Source organism: Sciurus carolinensis, chromosome X, assembly GCF_902686445.1.
Source record: "Sciurus carolinensis chromosome X, mSciCar1.2, whole genome shotgun sequence".
In the NCBI taxonomy this organism is placed as follows: Eukaryota; Metazoa; Chordata; class Mammalia; order Rodentia; family Sciuridae; genus Sciurus; species Sciurus carolinensis.
The window spans coordinates 114,321,286-114,335,824 of NC_062232.1; the positions used below are offsets into that span (position 1 = coordinate 114,321,286).

The 14,539-nt window shown below is 37.9% G+C and overlaps 1 protein-coding gene across 5 annotated transcripts in view; it reads left to right on the top strand.

Moving 5' to 3' along the window:
* Window positions 1-14,243, top strand: part of LOC124972123 (integrator complex subunit 6-like) — a 71,084-nt gene extending 56,841 nt beyond the window's left edge. The window contains exons 10-18 of one of the 5 annotated variants that reach the window (XM_047536346.1): window positions 499-593; window positions 1,587-1,697; window positions 3,965-4,183; window positions 4,992-5,115; window positions 6,371-6,513; window positions 8,259-8,493; window positions 11,443-11,817; window positions 12,826-12,919; window positions 13,284-14,243. In XM_047536346.1, the coding sequence (XP_047392302.1) occupies window positions 499-593; window positions 1,587-1,697; window positions 3,965-4,183; window positions 4,992-5,115; window positions 6,371-6,513; window positions 8,259-8,493; window positions 11,443-11,817; window positions 12,826-12,919; window positions 13,284-13,392 (1,505 nt within the window). In that variant the 3' untranslated portion in view covers window positions 13,393-14,243. Of the gene's footprint in view, window positions 1-498; window positions 594-1,586; window positions 1,698-3,964; window positions 4,184-4,991; window positions 5,116-6,370; window positions 6,514-8,258; window positions 8,494-11,442; window positions 11,818-12,825; window positions 12,920-13,283 lie in introns of those variants that run through there. The other 4 variants (XM_047536348.1, XM_047536350.1, XM_047536347.1 and 1 more) reach the window with 4 other exon arrangements.
* Window positions 14,244-14,539: the final 296 nt, after the last annotated feature.

Here is a 14,539-nt window from a genome sequence, read left to right on the forward strand (position 1 = left end):
ATTGTGATGGGGTTAAGTCCGATAAACCAACTTTAAGTGGCAAATGCATCTGATACCCCTAACCTACCGACTGCCCCACGGTAGCTTAGCAACACAGTACACTGTAGAGTGTCAGTCATTTCCCCTGGCAATTGCATGGTTGACTGGGAGCTGCAGCCCACAGTTGCTACCCAGCATTGTGAGAGAGGATAGATTGTGTTGCATATCGCTAGGTTGGGAAAAGATTAAAATTCAAATCTCAGTATCTGCCGAATTGTATATTGTTTTCACATTGTTGTAAAACTGAAAAATCGTAAGTTGATCTGTTGTGAGCAAGGGTCATTGGTATATAATTTTGATAAATACAACCACCAAAAAAATACAATAAAGTAGATGGTGGAATATTTATCTCAGTAATTAAAATCTGACATTTATGGATGCAAGTTACTAATTACTTGATTTAGATGTTGGGATTCAGGGCTGAAATAATGTAATATTCTATTTTGTTTTCTGTTACAGATGACTTGTTTAAAGTTCACAAGCTTAAGCCAAATCTGAAGTGGCGACAGGCTTTTGACAGCTACTTAAAAACTCTGCCTCCATACTACTTATTAGTATGTATTGATGTGTATATGTATTAACTGTGTCAATGATGATTCTTGTCATAAGAAATGCCAATGAATCAAAAGCTTTACCCTGCCATAAGATAGTTATCTTTTTATTTATTTTACAAATATTTGTGTCGTCACTGTCTTCTCAAACCATGTAAGAATTTAGAGATGTCATGATGGCACAAAAGAGCACTGTTTTTTTTTTTTTCTGTTTTGTTTCTTTTAACTGCCATGGTTATTTTTATGAAACACATCTATTTTTCTCTTATTAAAACTCATCTATGAAATTCTAATTTTGGAATGAAGAATAAATAGGTATTGATTCATGTGTTATACCAACTTCCCTTTTTAACTCTAGAAATTCTCAATCTTGGGGACTCCCTCTGAAAACGAAATTCTGAAGACAGTATTATAGTTGTTTATGGCCTGTCACACATGTCCTAGGCACAGCAAGAAGTGGAGGCACTGTAACCATTACTTGGCCTCATTTGGGGTATTACAGTTTGAGGCAAATACAATGAATTTGAACTTGTAATCTAAATCTAGATTCTCAAACCTATTTCAGAGGTCTATGTGGTAACTTAAAGCCAATTTTCTAGAGGTGAAAAGGCAGAATCTTCAATGGGACCATTGGTGTCACTGGGAGGAGAAATTGGGGTGTGTTGGTATTGACCATGGCAGGAATGGGGTCCGCAATAAAATGCAATGTGAACCAATTTTATGACCTTGGAATTAAGACTGAAAGCAATTTACTTGTTTGAATTTGCTGTTACTTGCTCTTCTTATCCCACTCTCTTCTGATTTTTTTTTTTTTTACTTTCTGCTCCTTACCTCTCTGCTATTTTCATTGCCACTTTTTAATGTTCCATGTTTGGTTTATGTGCAGCGCCTTGACTTCTAAAAAAATTAATCATGTCCCTTTGCCCCTTATAACTGAACTTTGAGTATTTTAAGATTTATTCTATTCTTACTGTTGTGTATTTTGTTTCCTTATAGCCATTAAAGAAAGCACTAAGGATGATGGGAGCTCCAAATCTGATATCAGATAATTTAGATTGTGGACTTAGTTACAGTGTTATCTCTTACCTTAAAAAACTCAGCCAACAGGTAGTATTGGTAAAAACAAACAAACAAAAATCCTTTGCCCTCAGAAGTGCATTTCCTTATTCTTTAGTATAATTGTAATTTTTTTCCAATTAAATGTGTATATATCTCTACACTTTATGGGCTAGTAATAATGTGATTTTCTATGGCTTCTAGCTTCACCATTAAACTGCAGTTAAGGGTCTGTCAGTATCATTTGATGCTGTGCCATTTTTCCTTCTGCCTGCTAGTTTGTCCTACTCACAACTGGCTGATATTTTGTGGCCTAAGAGGGGCAGAGGCTTAATAGAATTCTCTCCTGGTTTCACATTTCGTCTATCCTCAACCTAGTTTCTCCTTGAATCACTTTGGGCTAGAGCATCCCCCTTTTGTAGGTCAGCACACTGAGGCCTGGTGCGGTGAAATGAGTTGCTTGAAATTCATTTTTAGGCAGCATGTAAAGGACTTACACTCACATGCTAGCTCTTGGATAAACGGCCACCTGCTTTGCCCTGGAGAGGGGGGAGATGAGACCAGTGTTCCTCAACCTGAAGAGTGGACTGCAGCCTCCTCTCTTCTTGCCCTCACCCTCCATCTGTTCATTTAAACCCCACCTCATGTGCCATTTTTCACCTTGTCCCTTGGCTGCCCCTCTCTATTAGTACCTCATCCTCCACTCACCCCTCCTTACCATACTTCTCACCTCTACCTAGCCCAATCTTATAGGATGAAAATATTTAGGCACTATTGAGTTAGCGCTCTACTACCATACAGTTGTTCTATATTATGTGACAAATTCAGGCAACAGTTTTACTCTCTTATGCAAATTATATTCCCAGGTAGGGAACAGTAGTAGCATTTGCAGTGACTACAATGCTTCAAACTGAATATGTTTGGAAGTTTGACCTTTAGAAAACCAAGAATAGTAAGCAAAGTGTCACATTTTACTAAAGGACTAAAAGGAGTTCACAACTGGAATGCTGACACGTCTTGCTAGGAACTGGCAAAAAAACCTTAAAAAAGTACTCTCGGGAGCTTCCTGGCTCCTACTGATCCAGTGTGCCCCAAATGCAAAAGAAAGTAAAGGCAAACCCAGAGATCTTATCTGCCAAGTGTCCCCCTAACCCCTTTTCCTCTCTGCTAAGTTTTTTTGTTGTTGTTAATGTTTTGGTTTGGTTATTTATCTATCTATTGATACATTGATTTTTTTTTAAACTTGTTGTTTACCTTAGGCCTTTAAGGCTGTGTCAGCAGGGTATGGCCACAAGGAAGAAGAGTGAACAGGGATGAAACTAATGCAAGTTCTGGGACCTTCTGGGGCACTTTGCTTGTATAGTTTTATAAGTGAGCTTTCAAGATCATTTAATGAAACAAACTGTTCATTTACTCTTATATTTCATGACTTAAGAATTTTTTAGAGCTAATAAACATAGACTGAATTCCAACTATTAGGGAAAATCAAAAATTATCCATGACCAAACCAAAATAAATCCAAAATTATTTGGGGGCTTAATGGATATTAGTAGAATTTTATCTTTTAGAGAGAAAGATATCATAAATAATTTATAATATCTCTAATTACTAACTTAATTACTACTTGAATAACTATGTCACCAGTGTTCCTTGAACTATCTCAGATGTATATAGAGCACAAAATATGTCAAATATCTTGCTGCAATGCATTCTCAAGAAAAATTAACCAATATAGTATAATAATGTCTATTAAAAGGATTTTTCATTTTACATTAGTGAAAAGCTTGTTGAGAACTTGTTATAAATTTTTAGTTTGGTAACATTTGTTAAATTAATCATTCCCTTATAAGACTTTTTTATATAGTCCAATATTAAAAATAAACAGTTTAATTTTTAGATATAATGCCAGTCTATATAATCTGAATTTTAGCACTAATTTACATGTGTAAATACCGATTCTTAAACCTTTATGTCTGGGTCTGAAACAAATATGTTGATATAGACTAGATTTTATAGTAACAAAATGTGCTTTTAAATGACTATGAATGAAATTCTTACCCACGGTCTCATTCTCTCCACAATTCAACCATAATTTTGACAATAGACAGGAGACAAAATGTATTATTTGCCTTTCCAGCCCCCTCTTTGTTCGCTGTGGTAGTACAGAGAAGCACAGGAAAATGTTTAATTTTCTGTTTTTCTGTGATTTGCAATTGAAATTGTTCTGTGAGGTTCTTAAAGTATTATCTTTCTTAAGTAGTAAAAATGACAGCGATAAGGTAGATGTTTTCATAACATACTATGTACTTTCATTTTAGACCAAACTAGAGTCAGAACGAATATTAGCATCAGTGGGGAAGAAACCTCCCCAGGAAATTGGTATCAAAGTGAAAAATCATTCTGGAGGTGGTATGTCCTTGGCGCACAATAAGAGTTTTAGAAAACTATTGAAAGAAATCACAGGGGAAACTGCACTGAGACTGACAGAATTGAATACCAAAGAATTTGCTGGCTTCCAAGTAGGGCTCTTAAACAAGGTAAATTGTGACATAAAGAGATTGTATTTGTTTGAACTTGTCTGATACATTTATGTTATTCACATTGCTTTAGTTTTGAGATAATGACAGTCTTATTTTGAAGTTAGTAGTTATTAATAGAACAGTTTAGGAATTCTCCTGCCAACAGAAGCCAAGATGGGATTAAATGTACAAGAAATGTTTGGGAAATAACACCCATGAGATCCTGTAGGCTGTCATGCTGCTCTAGCACCTGTGAGAGGAGTGGGCAGGAAGGAGGACTAGGAACAAAGAGACTCAGATATTTGGAGCAGCTTGGAGAAAGTCTAGGCCAGTCCAATGGGGACCTCTGGTGTCAGGTTTTCCCATGAGGAGGTCCACTGGCAGAACTGGTCAGGCCCTATCATTTCCCCCATTCTTAGGAGGAGCAGGACCTCAGATCAATGCTGCAACAGTTGCCTAAGGCACTACAGCTGAACTCAGCTCACTGTAATCCCTGCAGAGTCAGCCATTGCTGTCTTGTGGGGGATTCCAGCAGCCCACCTCTATGGCTGCCAAAAGAGTATGTCTAGATTACAAGCAGTGGTCCTTCAAGGTGGCCACAGGAATAAATCCCAGGGTTTGGAATTTAAAATGAAATACTTGAGGAATATTTCTAGTGGCTTTAATAGTTTGGCGGGTGTCTTAGAATAATCAGTACAACAAATGGAAATTTTCCACTGTGAAAATTCTACCATAGTTAGTTAAATATAGCTCTCTTCGAAAAGATTTTAAGAGGGTTAGGTATTACATTTCTCAGGAGTAATTGAAATTGTTTCATTTCAAACAGGATTTGAAACCTCAGACATACAGAAATGCTTATGATATTCCACGCAGAGGTCTTTTGGACCAGTTGACCAGAATGAGATCCAATCTGCTGAAAACACACAGGTTTATTGTTGGACAAGATGAAGGTAAATGGAACAGTGGAGTAATTTTCACTAGGAAAATGCCAGGCATGACTTTTACGAATGTGTCTATCTCATTATGAGTAGTTTATGTTGTAATAGTTTGTTTAATGTTTCAAGTGCCTGTATTCGTGGCATCCCTACATCTCCTCAGGCACAATTTATTTTTCAAGTTTAAAGGCAAGCGTGCATTAATCAGCACACACACCACACTCACCATGCTTTACCTAAACCCCAACAGACAGTATGTTTATGCCGATAAAATAGGCATTGAAATTGACACTGAGAATTTTTGTAGTTTGTCCAGGTGTAGCTCAAAGTGACAGAACCTAGGTATGTCAGATTCCCCAATCTGTACACCCATAACTCTACCACCCAGCCTACTGTGATAAAGAGAATACCTCATTTCTATAACAGTGATGAACTCAATAGTAATGAACTAGAGAATTATGGCTGTTTGCAATTTCCCTTTACTCAATTTTGTTTAATTTAAATGGATTCACCAATTCAGTAAAATCATCAAATCTTACCTTGGCCAATCCTCTGAAATCTCTCAAAAAATTTTGTGTAAGGGGACTTTTCTAGAAAGATAGCATACACATTTAACTAAATCCTCAGAGGTTATGGCCCACTAACCAAGATTCTCTGTATGATAAGAGAATGGCATGGGATCTAAGATCTTACAAATGGAACAGAATTGTAGTGTTTTGGGTTGGGGTGGAAGGTATGAAGCAGGTCAGTCCATTCTTTTTTTTTTAAATTTGTTCTTTTTAGACATATATGACAGTAGAGTATATTTTGATATATTATACATACATGGAGTATAACATATTCTAATTAGGATCCCATTCTTGTGGTTGTACATGATGTGGAGTTTCACTGTGGTATATGCATTTATCAACATAGGAAATTTATGTCCATTTCATTCTGCTGTCTTTCTTATTCCCTCCCCACTTCCTTCCCTTGATTCCCCTTTGTTAACCCACTGGAAGAATAGAAGGTCAGCCCATTTTTAAACCTGGTTTGAAGGTAAGGGAGTTGTTCTGGTCCTGAAGACATGAGCCTGAAGGCAGTAGTAATAGTAGACTAAATAACGATTGTAATGAAGAGAGAGATGATTCAAAATCCCAGAATGCCAGAGTCAAGATTTTAGACTTTATTTGATGCCAAGATGCACATTGTTGAACCTGATGCTGATCATGTCATCTCAAAAGTCACTCCAATTGTATAACATCAGTTTCATTGCTGGTGATTTTTACAGATTCCCTTCATAGTGTTCCAGTTGCACAAATGGGTAACTATCAGGAATATCTAAAGACAGTGGCCTCCCCACTACGAGAGATTGATCCAGATCAACCAAAAAGACTGCATACTTTTGGCAATCCATTTAAACAAGATAAGAAGGTAGGATGCCTATTTATATTTGTGTCTAAATTGTGATAGTGCTGTAATTCTCTTCTTTTTGGTAATATGAATATAAGCGAGAGATAAAATGTGACACCAGGACTCTGTGGATGGAAGTGGGAGACTCCTGATGCAAGAATGTGTTGAGTGAGTAAAATAACAGCTGCAATTTTTTGAGTATCTAGTAGGAGCTGGTGTCTTCAATGATTACATTTTAATGCCTACAACCATTTTGTAAGGTGAACACTACTGTCTGCCCCAAGGTTTATATTGTCAAACATCAAAGCAGTGTGACATAACTCATAAGAGCTAGGATTTGAACCCACATCTTTCTGGCTCCAGAGTCTATATTCAGTTATACCATCACACATTAATTTCTTTCATATTGGGATTACCAATTATTTCCTCTAATTCCATGAATCAGATCAGCAGTGCTCTGAGTAGATGATGATGAGAGTGCCCCTTGAAATATGAAGTATTAGGTGATATCAGTTTTTGGAATTTTCATACTAGAGATCTAAATGTGGTATATATATATATATATATATATATATATATATATATATATATGATGTATTGACTTGACCATTTTAGCTTGAAAACAAATGAGATTATGTTTGTACTCATGGAGGAGACCACTGCTATTAAGGGACAGACCAGGCAGTAATCCTTTTTATAACAAAACTGGAGTTAAGGTATTCCACCTCATTGCAATGCTTAATTAATTGAAGAGTGTTTTATCTTTCTGTACCTTGGTTTCCTTACCGTAGCATTTGGAATAATAATTGCACCTAACTTGCAGAGCTCGATGGAATATTAAGCAAGTTAGAACATGTACACTGTTTAGACCATTACTAAGCATGTAATAAATGCTCAGTGAAAGTGTTTTCCCCTTCCAGTATAGTATATAGGGGGGGTCCTTTGGAAAAGTCATTTTTCATGATTTTGTTCAAATAATAGGGTATATACTCTTGTGTTAGCCTTCTATATTGCTGACTCTCATCCTTCATCTACCCCCTAAGAGCAAAAAGCCTCCTCACTCCTTTTCCAGCACCAAGGAGAACATATTTGAATTCAAATTTGAATTTGTAGTGGAGGAATTACATTTTTCTCATCTATCTGCTTTCAATAATCGTAGCATTTTGTATAGTGACAATCAGTGTTTCTTAATGATGAATTTAAAGCACAAAAGCACCGAAAGGAGAACTTACTTCCCCTACCAGGGGTTATGCAAAGTGGTTGATACTTCTCCAAAACTATGGTTTTTTCCCATTCTGGTTGATCAGAGCTGGTCATTCCTGAAGCTATCTGATTAATCATTATCCTAGCATATTTGGCCCTGGACAACACCTTGTATGTTAATTTCCTCCTTGTTCCACTTAGACTGAATTAGAGTCTAAGTGCCATTTTCTCTTTTTTTTCTTAGAATTATTATTTTTTAAAAATATTTTAGTTGTAGATGGACATATTACCTTTATTTTTTTTATTTATCTTTATGTGGTGCTGGGATCGAACCCAGTGCCTTACACATGCTAGGCTAGTGCTCTGCTACTGAGCTACAACCACAGCCCCCTTGAGTGCCATTTATTGAGAACAAAGTTGATAAATATTTGGCCTGTGTTTATACTTATGTAAAGTAATGTAATGTGCAATTGATTGATTTTATATGCATAAGACAAGTGTTTGCAGTTTTTCGATAGTGGAATTTTTGTCTTTAATGGAATATGTTTGTTAATGTTTTTTAGGGAATGATGATTGATGAAGCAGATGAGTTTGTAGCAGGGCCACAGAACAAAGTGAAACGTCCTGGAGAATTCAACAGTCCTATGTCATCTAAGAGAAGGCGGAGTATGTCCCTGCAGTTGAGGAAACCACAAACACCGCCTACTGTAACTAACCATGTGGGCGGAAAGGGACCACTCTCAGCTTCGTGGTTCCCATCTTATACAAACCTCATAAAACCCACCCTTGTACATCCAGGTATAGAGTAGTGGTTGTGATTTCCTTATGACTCCTAGAGGACTAAGACACTAAACAGTTTTATTTTCCTTTGTATTCCTTTTTTTGTGCTTAGTTTTTGTTCATTAAGTAAGTCATTTATTAAACCATCTATGTGGTAGGTACAAAAGGCCCCGTGGGGAGCAGACAACATGTTTCAAGGATCTTTGGGTATATGAGGAGAAGAGATTCATAGTAACATGGTGATTAACACATGGTATTAACATAGTAATTACTAATTAATTCATAACCTACCAAGTAAGTAAATACAGTAACTAATGGAGAGATGGAGAGTTATGGGCATGTTTGTTGCAATCATTTGGAGCAGCTTCAAGAGTTGTGACAAAGTAGGTTTCTAAGGCAGTTGGAGCAAATGGGCTAAGAGGGTGAATCTGCACTTGCTCCCTGTACTATCACCTCCTGTTCATGCTCTAACCAAGCGCAGCCTGGGCTCTGCCTCCTTGACCCCACTGAAACCCTTCTCAGGCTCACCAGTGTCTGCTGCACCTTGTCATTACTTCTCAACAGCATTTGACACAGTTGACCCCTCCCTTCTCTATGAAGACCTTCATGGATTCCCAGATATCTAGTTTCCTTTTCCCTTTAAAAATCATCCTCTGTTTTCTGTTTTTTCCCCCATTCTTTCCCACCTCTAGAAATTAGAGGGCCCCAAAGTCCAATTCCAGGGCACCCTCTCCTCACTGTGTTTTCTCCCTGGTTGATCCCATGCAGTCTTGGGGATATAAATTTGATTTATATTTTAACAACTTCAATATTTATACCTCTAGTCTACAACTTGCTCCGTAGCTCCAGATTCTCATTTAATCATGGACATGGCATCTTCACTTAGGTGTCTAATAGACATATAAAACTCAGTGGGGGGCTGGGTTGTGGCTCAGTGGTAGAGCACTTGCCTAGCATGTGTGAGGCACTGGGTTCGATCCTCAGCACACATATAAATAAATGAATAAAAATAAAGGTCTATCCTCAACTAAAATATATATACACATATATTAATATTAAAAAAAAATTCAATAGGTTGCATGTGTTTCAACTAGGCTCCCAATCTTGCCCCTCTCCAAAATAACTCTACTGACATCCTTATGCATGGCAATTAATGACATCATCCAGTGGCAGGCTGGTAAATCTACAGTATCTGTGGGGATTGGGATGGCAGAGAAACTCTAGCCTATAGCATTTGCAGATTTCTCTAGAGTAAATAATGCTAATATTATTAATGCCAGAATAGCAATCTGAGACTATTGAATCAGAGTCAGGAAGAATTGGGCACAGTTCACTCTCAAGAGCAGTATCCTGCACCCCCCTGGCACAATTATTTACTCAGTGGTTCAGGTGACAAACTTCAGAGTCACCATGATTATTATTTTATTCTTTTCTTACGTCCATCCATTTAGTAAGTCCAGGAAACTTGACATTCAATATAGTCCCTGTACACTACCATCTCTTTGTATCCCATGAGTCTATACTACCATGATCTCTCACCAAGCTACTATGATAACTTCTTTTCTGACCTCCCTGATTCCCATTCTTGGGTTTGTTTGTTTTGTTTTGTTTTGTTTTGTTTGTACTTGGGATTGAACTCAGGGGCACTTAACCACTGAGCCACATCCCCAGCCCTTATTATATTTTATTTTTAGAAACAGGGTCTTGCTAAGTTGCTTAGGGCCTCACTAAGTTGCTAAGGCTGATTTTGAACTCATGATCCTCCTGCCTCAGTTTCTGGAGTTGCTGGCATTATAAGCGAGCACCACAGTGGTCAGGCTATGATTCACATCCTTGCTCCTAACTCACTCCTGATCCTGCAGTGAGAGTGATGGTGTCAGCCCATTCAATGGGCCCAAGCCATGTCCACCCTGGAAGTGTGTCCTCCACTTTCCCAAGCACTCAGAACACAGCCTCACATCCTGACTGTGGGCCACGGGCTCTGCACAGCCTCCCCTGGGTGCCTGTGGCCTGCTCCTCTCTCTCTGCCTCTGTCCTCCACTCCATGGTCCTCAGCAGGTCCCCCCTGTGACCCTTACCCTCACCCCCACTGCAGCCTGGCTCTGTCCCTCTGCATCTGTACGAGCCTGCTCTGTCTCCTCCTCAGGCTCTGCTCAGAGGACACCACCCAGAAGGCCCCGCCACCACCCTCAGCCCTGCAGGCTCCCTCTGCTGCTCCCTCTCATTCCCCTGCTCACTTCTTCCCCACAGCAGTGCAGCTGGGATGGCTTTGGGGCTCGCCATGCACTTCCTGTCTGACTTCCCATCACACTGCAGGTTCCATCAGGGCAGGGACATTTTCTGTCTGTCGTCTTCACTGCTGATCAACAGCTCTTGGGACAGCAAAAGATGAGTAAAAGATATAGAAGTGTCAGGCTTGGAGTAAAAAGAAACCTGACTTTGACACAGAAGGGAAAGATAAGGAAAATCATATATAGATAGGGATTTGGGTGATGTAGTAGAGAAGAGTGTTCAGCCCCAGTGCATTTTCTCAGAATATTTGATGTAGAAAGGAGGCAGAATGGTCTATTCATGTTACCTGGCTTAAAGCTCAGGTAACTCAGGTAGCTCAGGTAATGCATGGCAGTTTATATGTGACTTTGAGAAGTCATGACATCAAGTGAGATTGGTGTTTTTCACCTTGTAAAGAGTAACAGTCCGACACTAAACCATGAGTTCCAGGGACTTCCAAATATTTGTTAGTTGTACTATCTCAGTTTTGATGTTTTCATAGAAGCAAGCGTGAAGAAGATGGTAGTGTTGTTTTATTTTCTTGAGCTCAGTGTGAGGGTCTCAGATCTCCACCTCGTATATCTTCCTGCTTTATGAAATTAATAACTTCCTTGAAACTGAGGAGCACAGGACTATATCTGTGGGATTGACATAATGCACCCACCTCATAGCTCAAATTCTTAAATTGCTTTCCAGATGCTACTGTCATTCATGATGTGCATGAAGAGAATATGGAATATGGACAAACCCCACCTGATGGCTTCTTATCAAAATCTGCTTCAGCAGAGCTTATGAACACAATGGGAGGTGGTGTTCCACCCAGCCAATTGAATTCTCTGTCTGATGACTTCACTGGTCTCAGGAGAGATGGACCGTTTCACAAACCTGGTAATAACGTACTTATAGGAGGAACCCCAAACTGCAATCTCTCTGTAGATGACCAAAAAACTGCAGTAGTATCTTCTCTGGGAACTGCACCAAATACATTGCATATCACTCCTGCAATGGCACAGGGAATCAATGCTGATATAAAACATCAATTAATGAAAGAAGTTCGAAAGTTTGGACGAAGTAAGTAGGAATATCTATCAATAATATAACAGTAAAAAAAGAGGTACCTTTCATTCTATGGTTCAAAAAAGATTCAACCTACCTCTGATGTGCATTTTGGGCAACACTGGGTTCTCATATAATTTAATACAATTCCTTCTGACTTTAACTAAAAAGATACAATCACCTTTCTCATTGCTTCTTGTAATAGTTCCCTTTTGCTGCTATAACCAATTATTGTTGTGTTTATTACACACATCATGTACCATTTGAGTTGTTTAAAAGAACACAAATATATTATCTGATAGTTTTAGAAGTCAGAATTCTGAAGACACTTTCACTGGGTTTATATGAAGGTCTTGACAGACCAGTGTTCAGAGGGCTCTAGGAAGAGTCTTTTCCAGCTTCCAAAGACTGCCTGTATTCCTTGGTTCTTAGCTCCTTCTCCCATGTTTGAGTCAACAGCATTAGCACTTTTTCTCCTCTCTAACCACTACTGTCCTTCCATCTTTTTTCTCTCTGACATTTATTGTTCCATCTTATAAGGATCCTTGAATGATTACATTGGACCTGCACATAAAAACCTGATGATCTCCCCATCTCAACATCCTTGACTTAATTTTATCTGCAAATAAGTTTTAGTAGGTAACATATAAGGTAACACCTTCATAAGCTCCAGGGATTAGGGAAGCTTTGGGCAGCCATTTTTCAGCCTTCCCCATTGGGTAGTATTTGCAAGAGTTTCCTTAATAGATACAAGCAGATGTTTTCATTTGAGTGTTTAAACTATATCTAACTTTCTACCCATGAAGAATGATTACTGAGGATGAATGATGATTCAATTTTATATCTCATTCATATTTTTATTACCCTATGTATATTTATGATTACATGAATGGTGTGACTTTACATTGTGTACATAGAAATGAAGAGTTGTACCCCATTTGTGTACAATGAATCAAAATGCAGTCTGCAAAAATTTTTAAAAATTTAATAAAAAAAATACTAAAGCTGTTTAAATCTCTTCAGACTATGAAAGAATCTTCATTTTACTTGAAAAAGTGCAAGGACCTCTGGAGATAAAGAAGCAGTTTGTTGAATTTACCATCAAGGAAGCTGCAAGGTTGGTATAAACAAAAACTCTTCAGAGTATGTCTTGTTTTGTTTTAGCAGCAGGGCTCAATGCAAAACAGAGGATAAGCTTTGCCTTGATTTTTTCACACTGTGGTCCTAAGTCATAGTTAAGGCTGTCTCTAGAGGTATTTATATTGATTTTATCTGCATCTACCTCATTCATTCCTCTAGACTAATGTGAGCTTGGGCCTTCAGTTGGCACTCATTGTATTTGTAAGCCATATCTTCCTGGGAGGACAAATTGTATATTCCCCTATAGATTGCAAGTTGTACTTTGTATCCCATTCAGTACCTTGCACACCATAAGTGCTTCTAAGTATCATCTGGTTAATAAAGTTTTCTTGTTTTTTCAGGTTTAAAAGACGAGTCTTAATTCAGCACCTTGAGAAGGTACTAGAAAAAATAGATTCCCATCACCTTCTCAACAATGTGAATCACATTAACAGCAGACCACAGTGTTAATACAAAGACAACTAAAAACAAGACAAGATTTCTGAGCTGTAAGACTGGACAGGATATTGTTGAAGCCTCCAAGAGTCTAAGAAAAAGTGGTGAAGCTTTTAAAGTTTATGTTTATCTGACAGTAAAAGCTGGACATTTGCCTTAAAAAGTTTTGTGGAAATCATCAATTTTTAAATTTTCTTGTTGATTTCCCCAATTAGAGGAAGGTGGTGTTGTTAATTCAGCAGGCTAAATTCATAAAAACCTCCTGCCCCTACTACAGGTAATAAGGGATCACTCATTTAAACTTTGCCATTTCAGGCATTTTCAGAGTGATGAGGGGCTACCTGCAAGTGGAAGACCACTTGATGGTCTTACAATATATTTTAGAAAGAATAAGCATACAGAATCCAAGTGTTAATCTTGTGTGTGCTGAACAGAACTTTCAACAATTCCTAGTTGTGCCTTTTAAACCATGCAATATTCAGGAAAGTTTGAATCAAAGAGTAAGAAGCTGCTATTTGGGTAACTTATTTCTCTGTGGGAAGGGGCAGGGAGAGTCACCAAACAATCTACCTCCAACTCTCTTCTATTTTGTCTAAAGACATTACAAAGTGCACCTGAGTCTGTCCTGTGCTCTGGCTTTTGTTCTTGCATGTGACAAAGGAACGTCTTTAGGTGGACTTATGTGCTTTGGAAGCACTAAAAGAAAAAAATAATGTGTATGTTTCTTTTAATGTTTATACAAAAGTTTATATGGAACAGTATTGCTATGTTTGTATTATTTGTAAAAATTTAAGTATTCAAAGAGATTTTGACTTTGCATATATAAAATAAATCATTTTATTGATTTTCACAGTTTATTGATGATAGAGAAGTGTCTAGTGGTGTGTTTCTTCTGATTTGTTGTTTTCAGAAAATGTGTATATTATTAAACAACTAAGAAGATGTTAACATAAGGCTTTAAGCTTCCAAATATCACTCACAGGACTGAATGATGTTAGTGAAGTACAGGGGAGACCAGTCCTTCCCAAGAAACACTAAAGAGGAAAAACTGTCAGAATCAAGTTTATTGGATTTCTGGAATATAAGTCAAAAGTTTACAGCAACCAAGCAAATGGTATATCATGAGAAAAACCATTGAACATGTTAGGTGAGCTCTGTAGCA